The sequence below is a fragment of the Vigna umbellata genome, chromosome 7 (genome assembly GCF_029865625.1).
Source record: "Vigna umbellata cultivar VRB3 chromosome 7, Vumbellata_1.0, whole genome shotgun sequence".
Lineage (NCBI taxonomy): Eukaryota > Viridiplantae > Streptophyta > Magnoliopsida > Fabales > Fabaceae > Vigna > Vigna umbellata.
This window is the reverse complement of record NC_142171.1, coordinates 3,325,398-3,351,518: the sequence shown is the minus strand read 5'-3', so window position 1 is coordinate 3,351,518 and position 26,121 is coordinate 3,325,398. Positions and strand designations below refer to the sequence as shown.

Below are 26,121 nucleotides of genomic sequence, written 5' to 3'. Positions count from 1 at the left end.
CAATTGATTATAGTTGAAATCATTACTACCAATCAAAGTACATTGCCAATTGATAGTAAAAACCATTTAATCATATGAAAGTTCCTAAATTAAATCAAAGTAGATTCTCAATTAAACCTAGAAACCCTAGAACTCATATAATCAATACGCATGTAGATTCAAACATATTATGATGCAAAAATCTTTGCTTTTAATTTGATAGAGAGATGAAAGACATAGAGAGAGAATAACTTAAATCAATAATCAAAATAAACAATTGCATTAACTCAACCTAACCTCAGAATCCATAATGAAATTACAGTAGAATAGCCCTAGATGCTTAGCTCTCTATGAATGGAGTTGAATACAAGATGAAATAAGAGAGAGAAGTGGTGAATGAATGAATGAATTCTTTTTTTACCTCTCCTGGGTCTCTTTATATAGGGCTTGATTGGGATTGGACTTTGAATATTCAGTTGATAAAATCTTTTATCTTCCAAATAACTAAAAGATTTAGATAATTATAACATTATTTGGAAGATATTTTCTGTTGATATTTCCAAATTAAATTAATTCAAGAACTGAATTTTATCTTTTAGCTTTTCTGACTTTTCAAAATTATACAAATGCCCCGAAATTTCCTTTATCTGCACTTTAACCCCTTCATAATTCTCCAAAATTGCACCAGAACCCCTGTTGACCAGCTTTGACCAGACTTAGGCAGTGTTGACCAACTTTGACTGAGGAAGGGCGCGACCAATGAGAGCTTGCCACGTGGCATCCCTCTTTCTCACCCAATTAGGGTTTCATTAAATTGGGGAAATGACTTCCCCTTTGCTCCTACGTCGTCACGAGTAAAAGACGAGGAGGGGTTTTCGGCGCTGTTTGCGAACTGCTCGTCGATCATGGAGTGAGACCGCGAAACGGAATTCGCTTCTCTAATGGATGCGCGAGGTGATTTTCTGATGCAGGTTTGGTGAAGAAGATGATCGCAATTTCGCGTGGTGGCTCTGCAATGGTGGTTCTGTTGTGGATTGATGGTGGCGATTCGCGGACCGATGTTTCTGAAATTGGATGCACAGACCTGGATTTGGGTCTTGCGTTTGGTGTTTTTCTTATGCAGGTCCGATATGGTTGTGCGTTGAGGAGGATGGAACTCGTGAGATGATGGTGACGCTTGAAGATTCTCGCAGCGAAGGTGAAGATTGACGATGGTGATTCACGACGTCATGGAGTTGGCAGCACAAGGAGATTCTAGACGTTCATGGTGGTGTCACGGCGGCGCCTTGTGGCATGGTAATGACAGCGGCATGGCAGTGGGGGCTAGGATTAGGTTAGGATAATGAAATTAGGGTTTATGTTTGGAGAAGATGATGATGTGTCAAGGGTGGTGATGTGACAACAACTGATTGGTTAATTTGGTGTGCAGAGGATTAATGACATGACAACTTCTTGATGGTCAGATGTGTGGGTATTAGATTGTCACGTGGCATGATCTGGTGGAGTTTAGTTTAGGAGGGGTAGGAGTAGGAAACTTAGGGAGGTGTAGGAGAAATGGCTTAGTGTTTGGGCTTGGTTGTTGACCTGTTTCAGAAATAGGAGTGTATGTAGGAATTTTAGGAGGTGCAAAGGTAAAGTCTGTCTATTTGGCCCATTTGTATATTATTTTTCAAACAAAATCTAATTTTGGGCCTTGAATTGCCATTTGGACCAATAAAACTTATATTCTGAGCTGCACAATTAAACGCAAGAATTTCCAAGAATAATTTATGCAGCTAAAAATCACTTTTTAAGTCCTTTTTTATTCCCAAACCTAACAATTTCAATCATCACAAATTCACTTAAAATCAACCATTTAAGCACAATTATCCCATAAAAAAATTTGAATTTTAAAGCATAAATGTGGGCATAAATATGCACTTATCACACCCCACACTTATCATTTTGCACTCCTGGGAAAAATTGATTAATTCCAAGACTTTGTTCTAGGTCATTTTATTGCATATTTGCTTTTGGATCAAAAGAATGAACAACACCAAACATAGATCAATCATCTAGACATCACTTTGTCATGGACATGCAAATGAAATCACTTTATTGGAACAACTCGCTTATAAAAACTACGTGTCAAAAGACTTAAGTACTTCAATAAGACATTTGTTGGAACAACTCGCTTATAAACGAGGTTAAATAAAACCTAAACTCTTTTTGTAGAGGACTGGACTAGATCATCTAATGAACAAGAAAAGCAAACAACATAATAGAATTTATATTGGTTCAACCAAATTCATAGACATTGTCCAATTCTTCTTTAAGCAAACCACTTAAAAGTTTCTATTAAAAGAAATAGTTGTTTAGAAGTATACTAACCACTCCTAGTTACAAAAGTAAGTACACATACTACTCCTTATTCTCACAAGTACATAAATCGTTCTTGGTTATATCTTCTTAATCTCCACTTAAGATTAATATACCTCTCAAAAGAATACAACACTCTCAAAGAGAGCACAAATCAAGCTCAGTGGGGTATACTTCATTATGTGAAGGATTACAAAGGTTATCACTCACACACAAAGACTATGTGGAATTACTATAAAATATAAAAAATTGTATAAAAAAGTTATGTTTTTCGTCTTCTACTCTATCACTTTATATATGCTTGGAAAATGAGTACTTTAGTTTTGTACTTTATCTTTGTTGATTGAATTAAATCTTTGTTGATCTCCAATTCAATGCAATACATTAGTTCTTTACTTCTAAATCATAATTTGAAGTTTATGCTCTTGAACATTTGATTTTCACTCTTCCATCTTAACAAGACTTAGTTATGCAGTGAATCCAAAATGATCACTATATTATAAGGATTTCATAATTTTAGAAAGCAAAAATAGGATTTTAACTTCTGGTTTAGAACATAGTTTTTTTCTAGTTAGCTGATAGTAAACTTGTTCTATAATATTTTGAGTCTTTAATATGTTTTTGATCAAATTTACATTCCTTTACTTGTTTTTATATTATTAAATTCATTACAATAATTTGATTTTAATTTCAATTCAGATTTTTCAGTTCTTACACTTAGATAGTTAATCTCGTTAATTCTCACGCCATCTCATTATCTCTTAGTTTGAATGTTGATTTTCAGTTTCTGCCGTTAAATTCCAATTCTAATAATTGTTTCATTATTGTTTCTACATTTGATTTTTTCTTATCCATTCAATTCCAGTTTTAATTCTATGTTTCCAGTTCTTACCACTTAGGTTTCTTATAGTTGCTAGTTTTAAGAACTTAATTTTGCACTTATTCTTTCTATAAAATTTCAGTTTTATTATTCAATTAGTACTATTTCCAACTTTGTTTTTGTGACATCCCAAAATATCATATACACATATAATATAATAGAATTCAGCTATTATAATATGTAAAAACAGTTGAGAGATAGAGATAATAGTATTTAAATATGTATACAGTCATCCAAAAGATAGAGGGAATTAAAACGAAAATCAAACTTGAGTACAAGTTTCCAAAGTTCTCCAAAATACAAAGGCTATTGAAATTTTAAAGAGACCTAAAAAGTTTTCCAAAAGTGTCGAACTATATAAAATAAAAGCTAGGAATTTTTAAAAATAACACGCTAATCAACTAAGAGCTAATAGAGGGCCTAAGTACTAGGGGTTGGGTCTTCTTCAACCTCCAAAGCTTGCTCCAATGGTACATCATCACCTACTGCTCACATCCAAAGGATTGGATGATCATCGCAAAGGAGAAGACAAACACATACAATGCAAGGGTGAGCTAGGTCTCAACCAAACATACAGATAATTTCAATTCAATCTAGCATTTCCAAGAACGTCCATACACACATAAACATGTAAGTAATCAGAAACATAAATATTTATTTCACAAAACTCATTAAAGCAAGCATCCCATCATGTTAAGACTCCTAGACACGTCCGGACATAGAATGTATGTAGAGCTGGGGCGGATTGTGCACTTGTGATGGCCCCTACTGCTTTGCAAAGCCATTGCCGAGGGGTTCCACCCGACCATACACAAGGCTAGTCCGTTACCGCGGAATAGACCTTCAGTGATAGCGCCTACCTTAGGACCTCCCACTACTCCCACCACACGCGTCAATCCTCTCGAGAATGAAAGACCGTTGGAGTGTTAGGGATAACCCCCCATATGGAAGCCTCTCACATTCATTCAATACACTAACTGATCCCACCGAGAGATCTTAATTTCATATTCAATCCGACCACTTTAAATCACATGATATTCCTCTTGGATCACTAATGTACCTCATAAACCATTTTGATTCATCAAACATAAACTTTCATAGTCGTTCAAGTGCATTCTTACTATATTGTCTCATACCAAACCCATACACCATCATACAACATCAACCATGTCATAAAAACAACTCATACATTACATACTTTCACAAAACACTAGTGCAGAAAGGGGTTTTAACATCTCCCAATAGACGTCCGTCCACAAAAGCCCCAACGTATATAATTGACCGGTGGCATATTAGTAAATAAGTGGAACTGTAGACGTCCGTCCTGGGGCTAGCCGGACGTCTATAATGTTATGAACGTCCGTCCTTGGAGACGGACGTTTATAGGCTGAACAAAGTGAACACGTGTCAGCCCTTTGGACGTCCGTCCTTGGTCGAGACGGACGTGTATAATGTTCTGGACGTCCGTCCTGGGTGACGGACGTTTAATAGGCTGAACTAGTAAACACGTATCAGGTCTTTGAACGTCCGTCCTTGCCCGCGACTGACGTTTATACGTGAGTGAACGTCCGTCCTAAGTGACGGACATTTATTAGGCTGAACAGTGAAAACCATGTGCAGCCTTTGAACGTCCGTCCTTGGCCGAGACGGACGTTTAAAATTGAGTGAACGTCCGTCCTAAGTGACGGACGTTTATTAGGCTGAAGAGTGAAAACCATGTGCAGGCTTTGAACGTCCGTCCCTGGCCGAGACGGACGTTTAAAATTGAGTGAACGTCCGTCCTAAGTGACGGACGTTTATTAGGCTGACGAGTGAAAACCATGTGCAGGCTTTGAACGTCCGTCCTTGGCCGAGACGGACGTTTAAAATTGAGTGAACGTCCGTCCTAAGTGACGGACGTTTATTAGGCTGAAGAGTGAAAACCATGTGCAGGCTTTGAACGTCCGTCCCTGGCCGAGACGGACGTTTAAAATTGAGTGAACGTCCGTCCTAAGTGACGGACGTTTATTAGGCTGAACAGTGAAAATCCATGTGCAGCCTTTGGACGTCCGTCCCTGGCCGAGACGGACGTTTATACTTGAGTGAACGTCCGTCCTAAGTGACGGACGTTTATTTGGCTGAACAGTGAAAACCATTTGCAGGCTTTGAACGTCCGTCCCTGGCCGAGACGGACGTTTATAGCTGAACGTTTATAGCTGAACGTTTTCAAGTACCCATTGCAGCCCTTAAACGTCCGTCTCAGGGCGACGGACGTCTACGAGGCTGAACGTTTCAATTTCCCAAGTAGGGACCTTACATGTCCGTTTTGGGAGGGCTCTGACGTCTATAATAAACACAGACGTCCGTCCCCTTATAACGGACGTTTAAGGTACTGACAGGGTGGTTGGATATTTAATTCTCTTCAGGCCCTCAACGTCAGTCCTAAGAGGGCACGGACGTCTATAATATTATAGACGTCCGCGCCCTTATAACGGACGTTTAATGTACTGACAGGGTGGTTGGATATTTAATTCTCTTCAGGTCCAGAGACGTCCCATATGCGGGGCCAGACGTTTATACTATTATAGACGTCCGGGCCCTCTTAGGACGGACGTTGAGGGTCTGCCATGGGAAGTTGAAACGTTCAGTTTGTTCAATATAATAGACGTCAGCCCCCCAAAACGGACGTTTATCATATTACAGACGTCGACGCAACCAAGGACCGACGTTTAAACCCACCCGCGAATATCATTTTTAAATCCTCAAAGACGTCACATTAGTGAAGAACCGGACGTCTATACTATTATAGACGTCCGTCCACAAGCTCGCCGGACGTCTAAGAGTATAATATCGTGCTCCCGCGAACCAGTGACCAGTTAACGTTTGGAAACGCACTGTTCATCGTCTTCGTCCGCAAAACGCTGCTGCGCCATTGATTTCCAGGTGAGTTTTCTCGTTTTTGGACCGTTTAAATTCATTTTCAATCCGATTACATTGCTCTGTGATGAAATACCTTTGATTTGAACCGATTAAAAATCGTTTTCGGTCCGTTTTTTTGCAGACTCTTGCGTGTTCTTGGAGGCTTCTTTGACTGTTTTTGGACTGCGTTTTAGGCCGTTCACTCCTCCGTTTTCATCCTTTTCATTTCGAATCTACTTTTCAGGTTAGCTTGTTGGTTGAAATTTTTTTGTATGCATGTAATTGAGTTTTGTGAATGCACGTTTTTTACTGTAAAATGTGACTGCGTAATTGGCTTTTGAATATATCTGTATTAGTTGTGTATTATATAAGTATCAAATCATTGAGTGACACTTAGTTCCCGTTTGAAATTTAAGACAAACGATTAATCTTTTAATCGTTTGTCTTAAATTTTGAAATGTCCGATTGGACAGTTTGAGAAAATTAATTTCCATAATTTGCAATTCCATGTCATTTGGAGTTTAAGGATAAGATTGATAAAATTTCGGTTCAGTACTTGTGTTGTTCTCCGGATGCATATTTGATTGTGGTCATCGTTGACTACTCTCATTTCGTGTATTTCGGAGACCAATGCGAAATGCTGCCGAAATCTTATCAATTTTATGATGTAGACTTCAATGCACGTGGCTGATATAATTATGAAAATTAGTTTTTTTGAATGGGTAGGGCCTAACCTTGTGAGAGTTAAAACACTTGAACTAATGATTTTACGAACATAGTATGGATCGAAGCTGGATGAAGGAACGTCGCATCAGTGAAGAGTATGAGAAGGGTGTTTCGAAGTTCTTGCAATACGTTGAACAAAATGCTAAGTCCGTCAACGGGAAATATTTTTGTCCTTGTGTGCGTTGTCTTAATCAAATACGGCAAGACTTAGGCAATGTGCGTGACCATCTATTCATGTACGGCATAATGAGGACTTATACCGTTTGGACTTGGCATGGAGAACTACTGGAGCAGCAAACCACGTCACGAGGAACGGATTATGTGGAAGAATGGATGAGTGACCATTTAGAGGACATGATACGTGATGTCGGTGAAGATAATTTTGTAAGGGCTAATTTGTATGATTCTCTTATTAATGATTCAGAGCAACCGTTGTTCCCAGGATGCTCGAACTTTACACGTCTGTCTTCAACTTTAAAATTATTTAGTTTAAAAGCAAGGAATAGATGGACCGATAAAAGTTTCACCGAGTTGTTGGAGTTGTTGAAGGAGATGCTTCCAGAAAATAATACTCTACCTATTCGTAATTACGAGGCCAAAAAAATTTTATGTCCAATGGGTCTTGAATATCGAAAGATACATGCTTGTCCTAATGATTGTGTTTTGTACACAAAGGAGTTTGCTTCGTTAAAGTATTGTCCAACATGTGGTTTATCCCGTTTTAAAAAGAAATCTGACAGAGTCACTGGTGATGAAGGTAATGATGGTGCACCTGCTAAGGTGATGTGGTATTTGCCTATAATACCTAGGTTCAAACGTATGTTCTCTGTTAAAGAAGATGCAAAGAACCTTAAATGGCACTCTGACGAAAGAAAGTGCGATAATCTTCTTCGACACCCTGCTGATTCTCCACAATGGAAAAAGATTGATGACAAATTTCCTGAATTTGGTGCAGATCCAAGAAACTTAAGGCTTGCACTTGCAACTGATGGTATGAATCCTTATGGAAACTTAAGTAGCAAACACAGTTTGTGGCCAGTTATGTTGATGATTTACAATCTTTCTCCTTCGTTGTGCATGAAGAGAAAATATGTGATGTTGTCCATGATGATATCGGGTCCTAGACAACCTGGAAATGACATTGATGTTTACTTAGCACCTTTAATTGATGATTTGAAATTGTTGTGGGAAGAAGGCATCGACGTGTTTGACTCACATGTTCAGGAACAGTTTCGTTTGCGTGCAATGTTGTTTTGCACTATAAATGATTTCCCAGCATATGGAAACTTGAGCGGTTATAGTGTTAAAGGTCATTTTGCATGTCCCATATGTGAAGAAAACACTAGTTACCTTCAGTTGAAGCATGGTCAGAAGACAGTATATACAAGACATCGAAAATTTCTTCCTCGTAATCATCCTTATCGTAGATTGAAAAAAGCATTTAATGGAAGTGCTGAGGATGAGGTTGTGTGCAGACCCCGAAATGGTGAAGAGGTGTACAACGAAGTGAAAAACATTGACATTGTGTTTGGAAAACATCATAAAAGTACCTATGCAAAGAACATCTGGAAGAAACGATCGATATTTTTTAAGTTTCCATATTGGTGTGAACTTGATGTTAGACATTGTATTGATGTGATGCACGTTGAAAAAAATGTTTGTGACAGTGTTATCGGAACTTTATTAAACGTCAAAGGGAAGACCAAAGACGGAATAAAAGCAAGACAAGATTTGGCTGACATGGGAATCCGATCTGAGTTACATCCACAGATAATAGGAAGACGCACCTATCTGCCCCCAGCCTGTCACACACTTTCCAAAAAAGAAAAACAAAGTTTTTGTAACTGTTTAAGAAGTGTGAAGGTTCCGCAAGGTTATTCTTCAAACATTAGTAACCTTGTGTCTATGCAAGACTTAAAGCTAGTTGGTTTAAAGTCTCACGATTGTCATGTATTGATGCAACAGTTGTTACCAGTTGTTATTCGAGGTATATTACCTCCTTCTGTTAGGGGTATTCTGACACGTCTGAGTTTTTTCTTTAATGCCATTTGCAAGAAAGTTGTTGACCCTCGAGGTTTAGATGAATTGGAAAATGAGGGAATAAGACTACTATGTCAATTGGAGATGTATTTTCCACCTTCCTTTTTTGACATCATGGTACATTTGATTGTTCATCTAGTCAGAGAAATTCGAATATATGGGCCGGTCTTCTTAAGGTGGATGTACCCAGTTGAAAGATACATGAAGATCTTAAAGGGATATGTCAATAATCAGTATAGACCAGAAGCTTCAATCATAGAGCGATACGTTGCAGAAGAAGCCATTGAATTTTGTTCAAGTTATATGCCATCTTGTGAACCCGTCGGTCTTCCGAAGAGCAAAAATGAAGGAAAATGTGAAGGTAAGGGTGTTCGAGGTGTGAGAATTCAAAGTGTTAGCAGAAAAGAAATTGACCAAGCTCATTTGTACGTCTTAAACAACACTGTTGATGTGATTCCTTACATTTCTGACCACGTTAATGAAATAAAGGCAGCAAACCCAAAAATGAGTGAAAAATGGCATCTTAATGAACATGTGAAAACCTTCTTGGGATGGTTTAAGAAAAAGATGTATGCGACTCCACATGTTTCTGAAACTTTATTGAGGTTATCTCGTGGGCCGAACACAGAGGTCATTACATATGGTGGGTACTATATAAACAATATTTCGTTTCAGACAAAGGTAGAAGATGACAAAAGCAGAGTTCAAAATAGTGGCGTCACACTACAAGCTGAGGTTGTGCACTTTGCTAGTTCTAAAGACAAAAATCCAATCACAGCATCCATCAGTTATTTTGGAATAATACAAGAAATATGGGAAGTTGATTACGTTACTTTTAGAGTACCAGTTTTCAAGTGTAAATGGGTTGATATAAATTCTGGTGTCATGATGGATGACCTTGGTTTCACATTGGTAGACTTGAACAAGATGAATTACACTGATGAACCATTTATCATGGCTAGTCAAGCAAGACAAATATTCTACGTAAGTGATCCATCGAATAACAAATGGTCAGTGGTTTTAGAAGGTAGAAACATGCATGGACATGAGGATGACGATTCTCTTGATATACTTGAGACAACATCTGTTGCATGTAGACCCACTGAAGACCCAGTTGATGACGTTGCCGATGTAATGCAGGCAATTCGTAGTGATCACAACGAAGGCATTTGGGAAAAAACAATTAATTAATAGGTTAATATTTTCACTTTTATTGACTTTATATGTATGTTCATCATAATTGAATTATTACTAACGTTGTATAATTTTTCAGGTATGTCGGCCTCAGACTCAGGATCGGGAAAGAGCAGACGTGGACGAGGCGTCACCCGAGTGGCAGATGAGACATCCGGACGCGTGGATGGTTAGAGGAGGCATGTTGACATTGACCCCAGATCAGGTCATCCATCAGGGCCAAATGCTGATAGGTTTAGGAGTTATCTGGGCAAGTTAGCAAAAAGTCATGTCTCTATCCTTCATGCATGTTGGGATGACGTCCCAGAGGTCGACAAGAACCTCTTATGGCAAGATGTTCAGGTATGTTTATACTTCATGCAATTTGTGATATACTTATCTGTTATGTTTTCTTTTGGTAACAAGTTTTTGGTTTTAAACAGCAACATTTTGATATTCCAAACACAATGCAAATCAGAAAGAAAGTGTTATCGCATATAGCGATAAGATGGAGGGATTTCAAGACAAGGCTGACACGACTATATGTCTTTGGAGATAGACAACATGAAAATCCATCTCAGCATTATACCTTCACAGAGGAGGATTGGATGCAGTTTCGTGCATCTAGAGAGTCTGAGGAATGGAAGGTATGTTTCTTAAGATCGTCTTTCATTGAGTTTTTATGATTATACACTTACTTATATACATGGTTTCACAGGATAAAAGGTTAGCCGCCCAAGAAAGACAAAAGTTAAACGACGCACCCCACTTGTTATCACGAGGTGGATATGCAAAATTGGAGAAGAAACTGAGAAAGTCTAGAGCCGATGCCTTGGGACTTGAGTCGCCGGACCTAGCACCTGCACCTGCTAGGTACGAGCTGTGGAAGGCTGCTCGGACTAAATCTGATGGGAACATGACATCTTCCTCAGCTGCCTTGATCTCACAGAGAATTGTAAGTTCAAATTATAAGCAGTTATTTGATTGTGTATCTATCACAGCATGTCTTCTAAGTAACTTGGTTTTTTTATGTGCAGGATGAGTTGGTTGAGCAACAGACTCAGGGCACATTTGCTGGCCAAGGTAGGGACGACATTCTGACAACGGCCATTGGAAGGCCCGAGCACCCAGGACGTGTACGTGGAGTTCCTGGGGCGATTGGTCTTCGTGACTATTTTGGCCCTACACAGAAAACCCCCCAATCAATGAGTCAGGAGACACTGAGGCAGATGGATCTTCAATGGGAGGAAAGACTCAACCAAAGCATGAGATCAATGGAGCAACGATTCATGGAGCAGCTACAAGAACAAAAACAAATACAAAGAGCGCTTGAAGAAAAGCTGCATTCCATGACGCAAGGCAACATGGGGGTCGATGAAACTCCCACACCACCTCGTGTCAGCACTAAAGGATCATGCTCTGCTGTAGACCCCACTCAGTATAGCGGTCAATATGAGCTGTTGGTTGATGGGGATCCCCCACGCATTGTGGCTGTTAGACGAGTGCTTGAGGGAGGGGAGACCATTCATGGTGTTGCCATATTACCCCAGCACGTGCGTGTGACCATTGACGAGGTTCGGGATCCCCAGGCTCAGGTGCCTGTACCCACTCCAGAAATTAACTTTGTGGGGGAGGCCATAGGATCATTTATTGCATGGCCTAGAGCATTGATCATGTCCCACATCGCTACTCCACAGGTATAATGTCTTTTAAAATAGTATTTCTATGTTTATTCTTCATATAATTGTTGACAAAGCTTTGACGTAAATTCTTATCTTCAGTTCACACGTCCTCAGAAGCAGCCAATTCATGATACAGTCATACATGAAGATGATGAGATGGCTGAAGCGGAGGATGATCCTCTATCAAAGTTAGTGACAAAATTACCCAGATTAAAGAAAGCATCATTAGAACTCTACTGGGATTTGAGGGTATTTGGTCTTCCCCCACATGTGCCAGTTTATATCACATTTTCTGATGCATTGGAGGTGATTGGGGGAGACAGGATGTTGAATATTTCCATCATTCAGCTGTGGTGCATGTAAGTTACTCAATTTGGTCTTTCATATTACTTTTATTTACATTGTTATATAGTTTCTAACAACTTAACTTTGTCGTTTTAGGTACATGGACACAATCGTTGTAGACCAAGGTCAGTTTTCCGTGTACGGATTTGTTGAACCTCAGACCATTCAACCGTCTGGTAACACACTTCAAAACAGACAAGATTATTTGCAAACATGGATGGATGAGTCAAAAAGAGACGTATACCTTGTGCCATACATTGACGGGTAGGTGTTGTTATATGTGGTCAGTTTATTATTATAGTTTCGTTAATTAGTTGAATAACTATTTGTCCTTCGTGATAGGTCGCACTGGCAGCTGATGGTAATCATTCCCAAACAATGTAAAATTATATTTTTTTGTTCGTTGCACAGGAGGATGAAAACTGAGTTGAGAACCATGCTTCAAGGGTAAGTGTTTCTCCAAAAATGACTTTGAATTTGATGTTCACCTTCAACTTTTATGATAAAATAGTCATATTAATTATACTTTGTGTTTTCAATCTGTACAGAGTTATTGGTAAATCTCGTGGTCAACTGGTTCAAGTTTTGTATCCAAAGGTTGTAAGTCATTTAACGTTTCCTTTTCATTTATGTTATTGAATGATCTAAATTCTTAACTATTTAGTTTGTTATTTTAGTGTAACCACCAGGTAGATTCATGGGAATGTGGCTTCTATGTGATGTGTTGGATTAAGACCATCATTCGAGCAGTCATTACAGATGACTGGAATGAGGTAATGATGTATACCTTCAATACATTACAAATCATATTCATCTACAACTATATATGAAACAATAATGAATCTTTGTTGAATTTTGCAGCGCTTCAAGACTACATCGCCTATTACAGAAGACACAATTAAACAGATAAGGCAGGAGTGGACCGCTTATCTTCTGCAAAGATGGAGTTAGGAATAGTTATATTTCTTGTTGAACATTGTTTAGTTTTTTAGTTTAAGTTTTATGTTGATAGTTTGGTAGTGGATTGAACTCCACATTAAGTAGAACTTTGTTTATATAAAACGCATTTTTATATTATTGCAAAATTGTTCTGGGACATTTTTCTGCTTTTCAGGTGTGGTTTTATTGAAAAAATAAACTAATTTTTAAAAAAAAAACGCCCAATAGACGTCCGTTAGTGCACAGTCGGACGTCTACAGACGTCTGTCAGTGCACACACGGACGTCCACCCCCCAGCTCCTACCTAAAACATTTCAGCAAGGTAGACGTCCGGGGGGAGGAGGCGGACGTATATATAGACGTCCGTCCAGACACAACGGACGTTTATATAGGCGTCCGTCCAGACACAACGGACGTTCGTGTAAACGTCCCTCCTGACACAACGGACGTTCATGTCGACGTCCGTCATGACACAACGGACGTTCATGTAGACGTCCGTGCTGACACAACGGACGTTCATGTCGACGTCCGTCATGACACAACGGACGTTCATGTAGACGTTCGTGCTGACACAACGGACGTTTACAGAGACGTCCGTCCTGCCACAACGGACGTCTGAGCGACGTCACCCACATAAACGTCGGGCGTACGACAGACGTCAAAAGGCCAAAATATCGGACGTTAAAACCCCTTTCTGCACTAGTGAAACTATCACTTATTAACACAAATTTCTTTAGGACTTTTAATTTTCAATACTTAAGTAATTCAAACAGCTTGGAGACCCTCACCAATGGCTCCGGAAGGGTCAAAACCCCCCAGAACGACCTAAAGAATGTCCAAAACGGACATCCGGAACCCTGAAAACCACCCAAAACAGTCCTGAATGATTTTCCGACGACAAATTATCATATGATAATCGGTTATTTGCGAGAGCTTTGAAGAGGATACAACTCTCTGACTAAAATAATCGATTATCAAGTGAGATAATCGATTATTCTTATCAGTTTTTGACAACAACGTGATTTTTTTGGTTTTGGTGCATCTTAGACACTTTAATGAGTTTCTAACACTCCAAACTTGATCTATATGACGAAATAAACTTGTATAACTGATTCTAATACTTCCTAATCTTATTATCTAGTGATTTAATGTTGATTTAAACTCTAAACCCTCAATTTCATCAACCTAGGTACTGAATTCTGAATCTACCACTTATAAATTATTTTTAACACTCCTAATGAGTCAGAATTAACTTACCCAAGTTATCTAAACTGATCCTAACTGCCTGGAATACAAAATTCAGATTTTGACTACCTTAGTTCTCTTCATAGGTTATAAACTTCAATGATTCATATGGTTATTTCCTAATAAATTATTTAACAGAATTAATTTCTTCTAAGCATTCAAAATTATCACAACATTGTATCAATACCAGTTCCTAATCATCCAATTCACAGTTCATATCAACATCAACCAGCAGTATACGATCAAATAGGCAAAATCACAAGTTTTCAGATTATCCTTAATTAAAATCCAACCCATAAACTTTACATGCACTCTATCACTATATCTACTAAATCTAACTCATGCAAATCCAAGAATTTCACAGAACAGCACAAAAACCCCAGCTTCCCTTACCTCTAGTGTAGACAACCAAGCTCAAGTAGGAACCCTAGACCACTTGCTTGCACTCCCAAAATGTTAGAATCACCTATAAATCATCAATTGATGATGGAAAACGAATCTTAGAACCAAATAGAAGCTAGATTATGGAAGAAAACGAAATGGGTTGCATGCAACAAGTTCAATCGCATGCTTACAACCCTAGGGCGCACGAGAAAGAGGGTTTTCTTACCGATTGGAGAAAACGGAAAATCAATCGGTAGAAACGTAGCTCTTGGAGTCCTGAAGGTCTAGGTAGCTTCAATTCGAGAAACAAATGGTTAGATTTTAGAGTTGGAAGAGAGAGAGTGGCAAGACAAGGAAGAAAAGAGAGAGTGCTTGAAAGAAAGGGGGAACATTCTTCTGAAAGACAATTTAGATGTGATTTCTTTTTTTTAGGAGATTAAGTCTTTTTACTTTACTAATTTTGTCCAACCTGTTTTATGTTCATATTAATTTTCCTACTTATTAAATAATTTATTTATTTTTCTTTTCTAACATCAAATTTTAGTTTGTATATACCTTTTCTAATTTAACCAAAAAAAAATCCTATAACAATTTAGGATAACTTTTTAAAGTTTCTATGTTCCATATAGAAGTTTTTTTCACATATTAGTTTAAAGTTCACGAAGACCTTTTTTTGTCAATGCTATTCTATTTTTTTAAAGTACCTAACGTTTTTAATTAATTTACACTTTAATAACAAATTCTTATTTATTGTGAAGTAGAAATAAAAATATAAAAGAAAAACTTTCAAACATTTTATGAAAAACAAAGAACAATATTTTTTTTATTTGAGCATAAACATAACTTGAAAATGAAACCCAAATAATAAATAAAATTTATATCATAAATTCTTATTTAAAATCAACATGACTATATTATATTCTTCTTATTCACATTATCCTGTGTTAATGGCGTGAAGTCAGACATGAGAGTGAGGATGAAGTGGCAGTTATTTGTCAGAGCATTGGACATGGCAGGTCTGACATACATATGCCACGTTCCTTCACCTTAGCCTCTTTCTCTCTGGGCTTTTCAATTTCAGTTTTTTGCAATGCTATTACTACTACCACCTAAGTTCCCTTCGCAAACTCTCTCGCCTTTTCCCTCCACTCCCAAACTCAAGGTTGTGTCTGAAATAGATGTCTTCCCTTCATTTCTCCCTAAAGAAGTCCACAGAATCAAAGACCCTTTTGCGAGAAACCTTGCTAAACGGATTCAGAGACTTCCCGTTGCTGTAAAAATTCTGCATTTTTATCATTTCCACCTTCCAATTTATTTACTTATTTACTAAATTATGCTCTTTATTTATCGCCACTTTTCATATTCATTATGCTTGTATTCTAATACATATGCTAACATGTTGAGATATCCAATTATGAAATGGAACCATGTGATGGAATAATTTGGGGTTTTGGATAAACGTATTTTGTCTCTTTGATTCTAGTACCTTTATTTTCTCCTCCTATTTGGAGGGTATGCTTTGAACCAACTCTTTTGTTGACTAATCCCCTTATCATATGTGGTTCACTTCCCAATCAATGGAATCTTTCCTTCATTTCATTATAAAATGTTCAATAATAAATGGTATACTAATTTTGTTTCACATGCCATTCTTTTCTACTCATCATTAGATATTCAAGTGGTCTCTTAGGCGGAACTCCATTTGGAAACCCAAAAATTTTAGTTCAATGATCATCACAATCAAAGATTTTGGATAAGGTGTGCTTACACATGGAGAAAGAGTTAGGAAAATTTCATGTGGGACTGTCTGTCAATGAGTTTTTATAACAGGGATAGGGAAGGAAGTGATACTGTTACGGATAAGGAAGTGGATGAGTGAAAAGTCTGCTACATGTGAAGAAATAAATAAGATTGTCACGAAGAAGGAAGTGGGGGGAGGTGGTGAAAGAGTGTGTAATAAGCAAAGAAGTAGCAGAGAGAGAAATCTATCATAAATATCTAAGTGGGGGAAAGAAAGAGTCAAGTTTTAGCATGAATTGAAGTAAGGAGAACCTCTCATAGTTAGTTAGTTATCTTCAAATAAAGATTTTCAATTCTTATAATTTGTATTATTTACTGATCCATTTCATTGAAGGCTACCTATTGGCCCTTTAGAGTTTGGACTGTTGTGGGTGGTGTTTTTTCTATTTCCCTCTCAATCACTCAACTCTTAAACTAAATAGAAGCAATGATTTTTCTAAACAATTCCTTTTTGTGGGCTGTTTGGCAAGATTTTGAGCTTGTTCTCTTGAGAAAATTGCTCAACATTTACTATTGCTCATCAGTTATTTCGTGTAACACAATCAGGTTAGGTTCTTGGAAAATCCTATCATGAGTAGTTGTGTGAAGCCGATGATGCAGAACAAGGAAAATCCAATTGTCCTACTTCATGGCTTTGACAGGTCCTCAAAACAAGCAAGTGACAGAATTTGTACATTTTTATGCACAAGTTACCTTTGAATTTCATTTCACTCCTTCTCATTGTTCAGCTCATGTTTAGAATGGAGATACACATATCCATTGCTTGAGGAAGCTGGTTATGAGACATGGGCTGTTGACATTCTTGGTTGGGGTTTCTGTGATCTAGGTTTGCTTTTCTACTTCTCCCATCTTATGTTCATTCCTTTCTTTCACTTTAATCATGGTGTTTTCTCTTTTTCTTTTTATCCATCAGAAAAACTTCCTTCATGTGATGTGGTATCAAAGCGTGATCATTTTTATCAGGTAGTTAGGTGTTTATCAGTTCATCTTCTGAGGAAATGGTTATCTCCACGAATTGACAAATTTCTTTGCATCTGTGCTTTACTTCCTATTGTTTCATTGTGTTGTGGGTGAATTGGTGTTATCTACCAGTTTTGGAAGTCCCACATCAAAAAGGCAATGATATTGGTTGGTCCAAGCCTTGGCTCTGCAGTTGTCATTGATTTTGCAGTCAATTATCCAGAAGCTGTATGTGCTATCCAACAATTTAACTTCTGAATAATAACATATTTTAAAGGATTCTTTTATTATAAGCCAATTCTGTTGTGATATAGTAATTTATTTGAAGTTAATTTTTTCAGGTGGAAAAGCTTGTTTTGATTGATGCTAGTGTGTATGCAGAAGGAACAGGAAACCTAGCAACCTTACCTAGAGCAGCAGCCTATGCTGGGGTGAGTATATCTCCAACTTTGCACAAGCCATTGTCTAGAACATCATGTCTCTGTTTTTTTCAGCTGGATAAATTCATGTGTTTTGAATCAGGCATATCTATTGAAGAGCATTCCATTACGCTTATATGCTAATTTTTTGAGCTTCACAAACTTGCCTTTCAGTACTAGCCTCGATTGGACTAATGTGAGTTGCTAGATCTTATCATTATCATTTTCTTTAGATAATGTGGTCTACATATGTGCATTTGTTTTCATTTTCATAATGCACCATGATGTACGCTTAGTCACATAAATCTATCAAACATATATATATCATTCTAAATTTTAGTTTTACTATTTCAAAATTTAGGTTTGGAGGTTTTATCAGAAGGTCTGAGTTCTAAAGTCTACAAAAACAGTACAATTTACTTTCTAAAGAGTAATAACCAATTTAATGACAATTATCTATTCGTTATACCACTTAACACTCAACATCACCAGCTTAAGCATGTTTTTGTTCATCACACACTCCCTCAGTGGCACTCATTCACTGTGTCATCTTTAGATGTTGCAGAATGAAGTTGCATAACATGGTCCTATAATCTTAAACAGGTTGGTCGCTTGCATTGTTTATTGCCATGGTGGGAGGATGCCACTGTTGATTTTATGACTAGCGGTGGTTATAATGTTGTCTCCCAGATAAAACAGGTATTTTCACCCATTATCAGATTTTTGGTGTCTTCATGTTCTTATACTATTTGTTATAAAATCATCAATAATTCTCTCTTAATTTTAAAAAAAAAAATATTTTAATGAAAATTAGAGAAAGAATAATTAATCTATGTTGTGACATAGTGCCCACCATTGATGATGGAAGGAGAGTTAGCAACACCAAACACCGATATTTGGAGCTTCAGAGTTCAATTTGGATTATTCCAACTAAATTAAAGAAATCACAATTTTGAATAGTGGATGGTGAAGAGAAAGTTAAAGAGATATAAAGGAGTGAATACAGAGAAAGATAGAAAGTTTAAAGGTTTGTTTAAGTTAACAAGAAAACAGATTCAGAAAAAATGATTATATCCATAATTAAATTTTTAACATTAGGGATTCATCATCTCTTTATTAAGAAAAACATTTATAACCTGTAATTGATAACAATAATAAAATAGATTATTAGTTGTAGTCTGTGTTCACATTTTTTTTCTAAAAAATTACCCCATTTTTTCCATATAAAAATTTATTATTTATGTAACTGCACACAATCTTTAACTTAAATGGCATTTCTTAAAGTTTCATTTAAATTAATCGTTTTAATTTTATCTTTTAACAGAAAAGATAAATGAAAAGTAAGTCTTATCTCAAGACTCCATTAATGTTGAGCAAGAACTAAAGAAAAAATAAAATGTATTTCCAAAAACAATCAATCATCAAAATAAAAATAACATTAAATTTAATTTATTTAAATAAATTATCATGATTAGAAAGTTAACATCCAAACATCACATATTTGTTGATTATAAAATTCATTCTCTATTCTTATCTATCACTAGCCGTCTTAGCTCAAGATGAAGAATAATGTGATAAATGGCATTTTTATGTCTGCAACTTCATCAATATTTAGTTTCACATTAAATTTTTTGCCCCCATAGTAAATCAATTTTATCATCTTTTTAAGGTATACATGGCTATAATTTCAATTTTTTATTTACAGGTCTGTATGTTATTAGGAACAGGCTTATCGTAAATTTTTCATTCATAGTTTTTTCAGTGATTTCCATTAAAAGTTCATATTCTTTCTGAGAGTGTGGATTGAAGTGCTGCTATATACACTAGATCTCTTGCATGGTTGGTGGCACGTGTCAGCTTTTTTTATTTTATGTTAATGATGATTGATGCAATTTGAACTCTCATGTTTGGTAAGTTTTATTCCTATTAGTGTCTAACTTTGAATATGAAATCTCACACCGGATAAACAAAGAAGAAGTTGACTACGACATAGATAAGAAACACAAATTGAAATGCTTTAAGGTTGAGTTGAATGTTGTACTAAAATTTTGTTTAGTTGGTGAAGATGTCTCGAGTATTTTTTTTTTCCTCTCTTATTCTCTACACTTTGTGTATAACTTTTTTTACTATCTTGGTTTGAATTTAAGATGATCTCACACCTTAGAGATAAAATAAGGGTTCCAAATAGATAGAGACGGCCACGCTTAAGCTCATACCAAAATAACAAAATAAAGAGTTTTCATGTATACACATTTTATAATATATAAGTGGGTGCAAACCTCACTTACAAGTTGATTTTGTAGGATTGAGTTAGACTTAAAAGTCCACCTCTTAGATTTAAAGTTTACTTCTTAACAGACATAAATCTGTGTGAGCAAGGAATAAAATTAAGAGTGTTTGGGTTTCAAAGCAAAGTGAGTTAGATTCAACATTGGTTTTATGAGTTTGTAAGAGAGTCACTAAAAAGAAAAAACTTGAGTGTGTGAGGAATAAGCAAGTTCTTAGTTTATCAAATTTGTAGAATCTATTGAAGATGGCCATAAATTACAATATTTCTTGGTCTGGTCCCAAATTAGATAGGAAACTAGATTACACTTATTGGGCATTATTGATGTGCATCCATTTGAAGGCTCATAATATTTGGGGTTTTATTGAACCATGCTTACAATAAGGAGCTGATGATACAACTCGGAAGAAGGACCAGTTGGCGCTATCTCAAATTCTCCAAGGTGTAGACTATTCAATTTTTGAGAAATGCCAAAACAGCCAAAGAGGCTTGGACATTTTGAAGTTGTCATACAAAGAAGTAGAGAAAGCTCAGAAATTCAAACTACAATCCACGCATCGAGAATATGAAAAATATGAGATGTCTGAGTAATATTATTCATAGATAACCGACCTTGTGAATAAGATGACGGTGGAGAAAATTCCACCATGCCAATGAATTTTGATAGTGCGGTGACTATAATAATTGAGTCCTACAACAGAGGCACCATGACAATTGCATAATTGCGAGGGAGCATTGTAGGTGGTGGTATTGAATGTGATGGTGTTTTAAATTATTGTAAGAGAGAGTTACGTAGAGTGTAATGATGTGAAGCGTGAAGGAGAAAAAAATAGAGAGCCCATAGTAGTGTGTATCGAAAAGAAGAGTAGTGAAGTCACATTGGATGTGAAGCGTGAAGGAGAAAAAATAGAGAGCTCACGGTAATGTGTACCGAAAAGAAGAGTAGTGAAATCACATTAGAGTGTTCTTTGATTGTGAAGTAAATAAAAGTAGAAGTGTAAGTGTGTGTGAGCAATGAATACAATTAAGAGTATTTGGATTTCAAAGCAAAGTGTGAGTTTTCACATGTCTCAGTGATTTCCATAACAATACTTTATTTACATTCTAATTAAAATGACAACTCATTTTTTATAATCGAATTATTAAATAAAGTGTTTGTTCTTGTATATTTTTCATATTACTCATTTATAGTTAGTTAAGTTGAGACTCCCAACTCAGACGTGTGATATCATAACAAATTCAGCATTATAAGAGAAGTAGTTTTCTTCACTAAATCAATATGCTTTGATACAGAATTAAATTTGTTTAACAGATAAAGCAGAAAACTATAATCATTTGGGGGGAGAATGACCGCATAATCAGCAATAAGCTTGGTGTGGTAAGTCGGTACACAGCACATTTTCCACTTTTCTATTGATCCTGGGAGATTATATTTCCTATCAATGATTGCAGTTAACTTGCGAACTTCTACTGTTTCAGCGACTTCATTGTGAATTACCTGATGCCATTATACGCCAAATACCAGATTGTGGTCACCTTCCTCATGTTGAAAGACCAGATTCTGTTGTCAAATTGATTGTTGAATTTGTTCAGAGCAAGAAGAGCACGACAGAAAATGAATGTGTTTCACCTTTGTGAGAAGGAACCATTTTCTTATGTCTTCAATGCTTCATGCTCACTTTTAAGACATCAATTCTCTCTTGTTTCACGATTTCTGATTATGTTAATATTCTACCAAATACATTCATTGTATCACAGCCAATTTGTCAAAATTGAGAATATGCTAACATCAAAATTATTGTTCGGATCGTGAGAACTCGAAAATCTTATCACATTTAAATGTATACCTTACTTGGGTTTTATTAATTGAAATCTATTCAGTCAAGATAATAAAGGGTGTAATAAAAAACATTTTTAATCCTTAATTGGCTTTAAATTGTCTCAATTGGAATTTTATTTGCCAAGAAATTATCAACTTTTGATCGCATTAATTTTTAGTTGGGTAGTGTTATAATAAGATAATTTTTTAATTATATTACGTTGAAATTTTATTTAAACTAAATTCATTCGTTCAAAAAGATGAATAGGCGCGGTCTAACAGACAATTTACCAAAAATGACAATCTAAATGATTTTATGATTTTGTTTGATGATTTTCATAATCTTACTTTGCCACGATCATGGATGAGATCTAAATAAAAAATGCTGTGGAAAATTCTAGATCTTACAAATTTACAAATTAAATATTGATTTCAACAAAAATTATTACAACCGTTGTTTGATGTTGCATTGAAGTTCTTTTTAATGTTAATCAGTTTTACTGGTTGACCCAAAGCACCAAACTATGCCATATTTAAGATTATCAACTTCTAATGCTAATTCAAATTTGTATGTATTTTCGTGTTGAAAATGACATTGCCATTTTTTTTTGTCATTAATTTGGACGAAAGAACCCTAGAAAGCAATAGATCATTGAAAAACGTTTGTGACGGTGGCAACTGGCAACATGATTATTATTCATAAGTTAGCAAAATACATTAATTGCTGTGACTTGGACTCTTCTTCTCTATCTTTGTTCAGATTCTCTTACTACGGTGTTTACCAAATAAGTTACATAGCCTCAAACAGGTTGGAATTTCCAAACAATCATTCTATAAACATAAATTAGTTCCAACCTCAATATATTGGCGGAGTCGTGCACACCATCTAGAGGGGAAAAAAATCATGTAACTGTTTGATAATATTTTTAGAAAATAACACAAGAACTCAGTATAAAATGATTTTTATGCACACACACGTATATATATTAATCATTTGAGTCAAACGATAATTTTAAATAACATTTTATTATTTCAGTTGCCTTTAACAGTAGAAAAACCATGTGCTATTTTTTATTTCAGATTTGTCGGCTATGCATGGCATGATGTGAAACAAATTTATTCTCAGTTGGTGTTGTTGACTTTTAGAAGCAATTACGTCCGAGGAAAAAAATTGTTCCACGATATGAATGAAACGCCACAGAGGAAAGAGAAGGACATAGAAAATTCAGAAAACTCACAAGTTACATAGTATTATTGATGCAGGGACATTTGAACCACCTTTGCTTTTTCTATAATATATGCACTGGTTGGTCTGTTGGGAACTTAGAATTTTCAAAACCCCATTAGCCTCATAATAAAGTAGCAAGAGTACCATATCACAGGCTCCTAATTTTACACCGATTACTGTCAAATCAGTTAATGTGATACTTGTAAAACAGAGGAAAAAAACTCTAATGCATGTACCTCATAATAACATTAAAAAGGTTAAAATGTACCATGGCTTTAGATGCAATTGAAAAAGGTTAAAATGTGAGTGACGGAGACGTAGAGTAGCCAGCTAACATGAAGTTGAATGATGAACAGAATAGTTTATAAAAATGGGGTAGCCGGATTCCATTAAATTAAAAAATAGTGTCTGTCATAGTCTTAGATGTACAAATGGAGAAAAGCCAAGTGCTACTTCCAACCCCTCAATAGTAATCATAATCAACATATATCAGCACTAAACAAAGGAACCAAATTCCTACTTTTTTTTTCTCTTGCAAGGAAAAAAACAAAAACGGGTGTGCTTGAATTGCTTGTGGATGATTCCCAGAAGTAAAATTACATGAAAACCTCACAAGCTTTTCTATGGTGCATTGTACCTTTAGGCTACACCCTGATTGCTAACCACATGGTTAGCACAGATAGCAGTAGCAACTCAGAGTTGATGCCTCCCAAATTAGCTCCATTGCCACTCAAACCAGTTGTAGATGTTGGACTTATTCCAACTGGGGTAGGAGAACCAGGAGTTGTACCAGGTGGTGATCCAGTTGATGGTGTTGTTCCTGCATTGCTGCACGACAGCCAAAATAAAAGGAGCATCAAAACCTGTTTCATTTTATCATAACCTTGGGTGATTAATTAAATGTTATACATAAGTTTAGTCCTAAGAAATGTTTGTGAAACATCCTAATCATGCCAGCTCATATTTCAACAGAATATGCAAGTGTGACGTTGTTATTAGATAAATTTTCTGCAAGAATGTAATTCAGAATTTCTGCTTCAGGGAGGTGAGTGCATTAACCCAGAAAAAGGGATTTTAGTACATGAAACAAACTGGTTTCAGAGTCATATTGCCAGCTTTGGAATTAAAACAAATGAGTTCCAGTTTTTCAAAATGCCTTTTGGATTATGCTAAGTGAAATTTAGATGCTAATAAAATAGGGTATAATGCTAAAATTATCCAATGCCACCATTCACCTCAAACACAAAAAATGGAAACTAGAAAGAGACTTAAAAGGAACACAAAAGTGGGTTACAAGAAAAACCATTTATTATTGGATGGAAGACCCCAACAGTCACCCATAAAATGCCTAGCAGAAAGGGTTTTTCATCAAGATTCCAACCTCACACTCGATTGCCTCAAAATTCCTTGAATTTCCAAAGAACTTAACCGATTAAATGGATGCACGACAGATAAAACGACAAGAAATCAAATGAGACCCATAATAATCAAAGAACACATACCTAGGACTTGAGGGGTAGACACATCCAGATGATGTCGCTGTAGAAAAAAAAAAGCACAAGAAAGATAAGAGCATTAATAAAGTGAAATTCTAGAACATGTGGCCGAAAAAAGATGCATTTGGAAGTACACTTACCAGGTGGATTTGCACTGGTTGTGGCAGCACCTGCAAAATCACATGTTCCTTGAGCATTACCCTTTCTCTGGTAATAGCTATTAACTGCATAATTACAGTGATCCTTCACAGTGTTGGGTTGGTAACAAACTCCGTTTTGGAGAATAGGAGAACAGTCAGCTCCGGCTCCACAAGCATAATCTATTGCTTTCTGCAGGGCTTGATCACCAACACCATCTTTGCATAAGCAGTAAAGAGCACCTATTGCAAATCAAAAAATCAGAAACATAACAAAAAGGTTATTTCACACCATAAGTCAATCTAACAACATGGGAAACATGTTTTACATAAATAAAAAAAAAAGGTCAAAACTCCTTTAGTCCTTAAAATAACTCCAAAAACTTTCATCTTTCTGCAGAACAGTGGAGAAGACCCTTTATAGAAAAACCCCAAAACTAAAGCAAGGAAAAAGCCTAGGAACTGCAATTCATCATACGAACCCACCCCAGAAAACCAAAGGGCGTTCATCACTTCTGAAAAGAACTTTTAAAATCAAATGTTGAATCTTTAGAAGAAACACACAAGAATCAGTGCAGGTACTTACTTGAACGACGAGTCAGGGCCAGGAAAAGCACAAGATACACAAAAAGAGCCATAACTTGAGAACTATTTATTTTGTGACCAATTGAATGAGGCTGATGGAGCTATTTGTGTCAGAGGCTGATAGAAAGCAAGGAAGATGAAAAGAATAAGCCTTAGGAAAAGAATAAGCCTTAGGAAAATAATGCGTATTTTCTAGGACAAGAAAGGACTAATCTCTGTCAGAAGTGATTTAACTTCCTTTATGTTCTACATTATTAAATTATATATATCAGTAACAGACACGAAGAATGTGTGCGTTTTATGGGAAATTGTGTAAATAGCTTTTTGGAGTTCTAAGTTGAACGGCTGCTTTGTTTTCTGTCATATATTTTGACTTGAACCATGATCCTGTGGTTTGAGTTGAAAGTTTTTGGGTGTGAAAGGGTAATGGTTATGGAATGGAACAGCCATGTGAGACTTGTCATAAGAGAGGGTAATGCATAAGAGAGTTTTTTTTCAACTTGTGAATTTGGTAGGCTTAAAAAAAATTAAAACATCACCACTTCAGCAACAGTAGATTATTGTTTCTATGTCTTCATGATTAGGTAACATAATTTATCAATTTGAAAATATGTCATTCACTAAATAAGAGTTCTCAAATCAAATAGCCATGTTACCAAAAATAACTAACATTTCAAAGGATATATAAAGGAGTTATTTTTAAGGTATGGTTTAAATGGATCTTAGGTTCGACTAACTCAT

General features: G+C 36.2%; 3 protein-coding genes and 1 long non-coding RNA gene across 5 annotated transcripts; 3 read left to right on the top strand and 1 right to left on the bottom strand.

Moving 5' to 3' along the window:
* The first annotated feature begins 1,190 nt into the window (after positions 1 to 1,190).
* LOC148194964 (uncharacterized) lies at positions 1,191 to 12,099 on the top strand. Its single transcript, XM_088094420.1, has 3 exons — positions 1,191 to 1,312; positions 11,553 to 11,751; positions 11,836 to 12,099. Exons 1-3 carry the CDS (start codon positions 1,191 to 1,193, stop codon positions 12,097 to 12,099), a joined length of 585 nt encoding a protein of 194 aa, XP_087950546.1.
* A 355-nt stretch (positions 12,100 to 12,454) lies between these two features.
* Positions 12,455 to 13,189, top strand: LOC148194963 (uncharacterized). Its single transcript, XR_015780715.1, has 4 exons — positions 12,455 to 12,528; positions 12,632 to 12,678; positions 12,759 to 12,854; positions 12,943 to 13,189. It is a non-coding gene; the product is annotated as an uncharacterized LOC148194963 (long non-coding RNA).
* Positions 13,190 to 15,583: 2,394 nt separating this feature from the next.
* LOC124829234 (alpha/beta hydrolase domain-containing protein VTE7) lies at positions 15,584 to 21,931 on the top strand. 2 transcript variants are annotated; one of them, XM_047302700.2, is made up of 10 exons: positions 15,586 to 15,922; positions 16,996 to 17,090; positions 17,178 to 17,275; positions 17,363 to 17,412; positions 17,542 to 17,637; positions 17,751 to 17,840; positions 17,932 to 18,024; positions 18,432 to 18,527; positions 21,428 to 21,493; positions 21,595 to 21,931. In XM_047302700.2, the coding sequence occupies exons 1-10, from the start codon at positions 15,740 to 15,742 to the stop codon at positions 21,751 to 21,753; spliced, it is 1,026 nt and encodes a 341-aa protein (XP_047158656.1). In that variant the 5' UTR covers positions 15,586 to 15,739; the 3' UTR covers positions 21,754 to 21,931. The 2 variants fall into 2 exon arrangements, with proteins under 2 accessions (XP_087950960.1, XP_047158656.1); XM_088094834.1 differs by lacking the exons at positions 21,428 to 21,493; positions 21,595 to 21,931 and adding an exon at positions 20,501 to 21,400 and having other exon boundaries at positions 15,584 to 15,922.
* A 1,592-nt stretch (positions 21,932 to 23,523) lies between these two features.
* LOC124829233 (Carbohydrate-binding X8 domain superfamily protein) lies at positions 23,524 to 25,777 on the bottom strand. Its single transcript, XM_047302699.2, has 4 exons — positions 25,382 to 25,777; positions 24,799 to 25,038; positions 24,665 to 24,701; positions 23,524 to 23,990 (listed from the first exon to the last, which is right to left on the bottom strand). Exons 1-4 carry the CDS (start codon positions 25,431 to 25,433, stop codon positions 23,807 to 23,809), a joined length of 513 nt encoding a protein of 170 aa, XP_047158655.1. The 5' UTR covers positions 25,434 to 25,777; the 3' UTR covers positions 23,524 to 23,806.
* Between the last annotated feature and the right edge of the window lie 344 nt (positions 25,778 to 26,121).

Bases quoted from the DNA above. Each gene is read 5' to 3' on its own strand.
- LOC148194964 (XM_088094420.1), top strand. From the start codon at position 1,191: ATGGTGATTCACGACGTCATGGAGTTGGCAGCACAAGGAGATTCTAGA. The intron at 1,313-11,552 runs GTTAGGATAATG...TGTGGCTGTTAG, and splicing joins GCAGTGGGGGCTAGGATTAG to ACGAGTGCTTGAGGGAGGGG. The intron at 11,752-11,835 runs GTATAATGTCTT...TCTTATCTTCAG, and splicing joins CCCACATCGCTACTCCACAG to TTCACACGTCCTCAGAAGCA.
- LOC124829234 (XM_047302700.2), top strand. From the start codon at position 15,740: ATGCTATTACTACTACCACCTAAGTTCCCTTCGCAAACTCTCTCGCCT. The intron at 17,638-17,750 runs GTATGTGCTATC...TAATTTTTTCAG, and splicing joins CAGTCAATTATCCAGAAGCT to GTGGAAAAGCTTGTTTTGAT. The intron at 17,841-17,931 runs GTGAGTATATCT...GTTTTGAATCAG, and splicing joins GAGCAGCAGCCTATGCTGGG to GCATATCTATTGAAGAGCAT.
- LOC124829233 (XM_047302699.2), bottom strand. From the start codon at position 25,433: ATGGCTCTTTTTGTGTATCTTGTGCTTTTCCTGGCCCTGACTCGTCGT. The intron at 25,039-25,381 runs GTAAGTACCTGC...GATTTGCAATAG, and splicing joins GGCCCTGACTCGTCGTTCAA to GTGCTCTTTACTGCTTATGC. The intron at 23,991-24,664 runs GTATGTGTTCTT...GCTGTCGTGCAG, and splicing joins GTCTACCCCTCAAGTCCTAG to CAATGCAGGAACAACACCAT.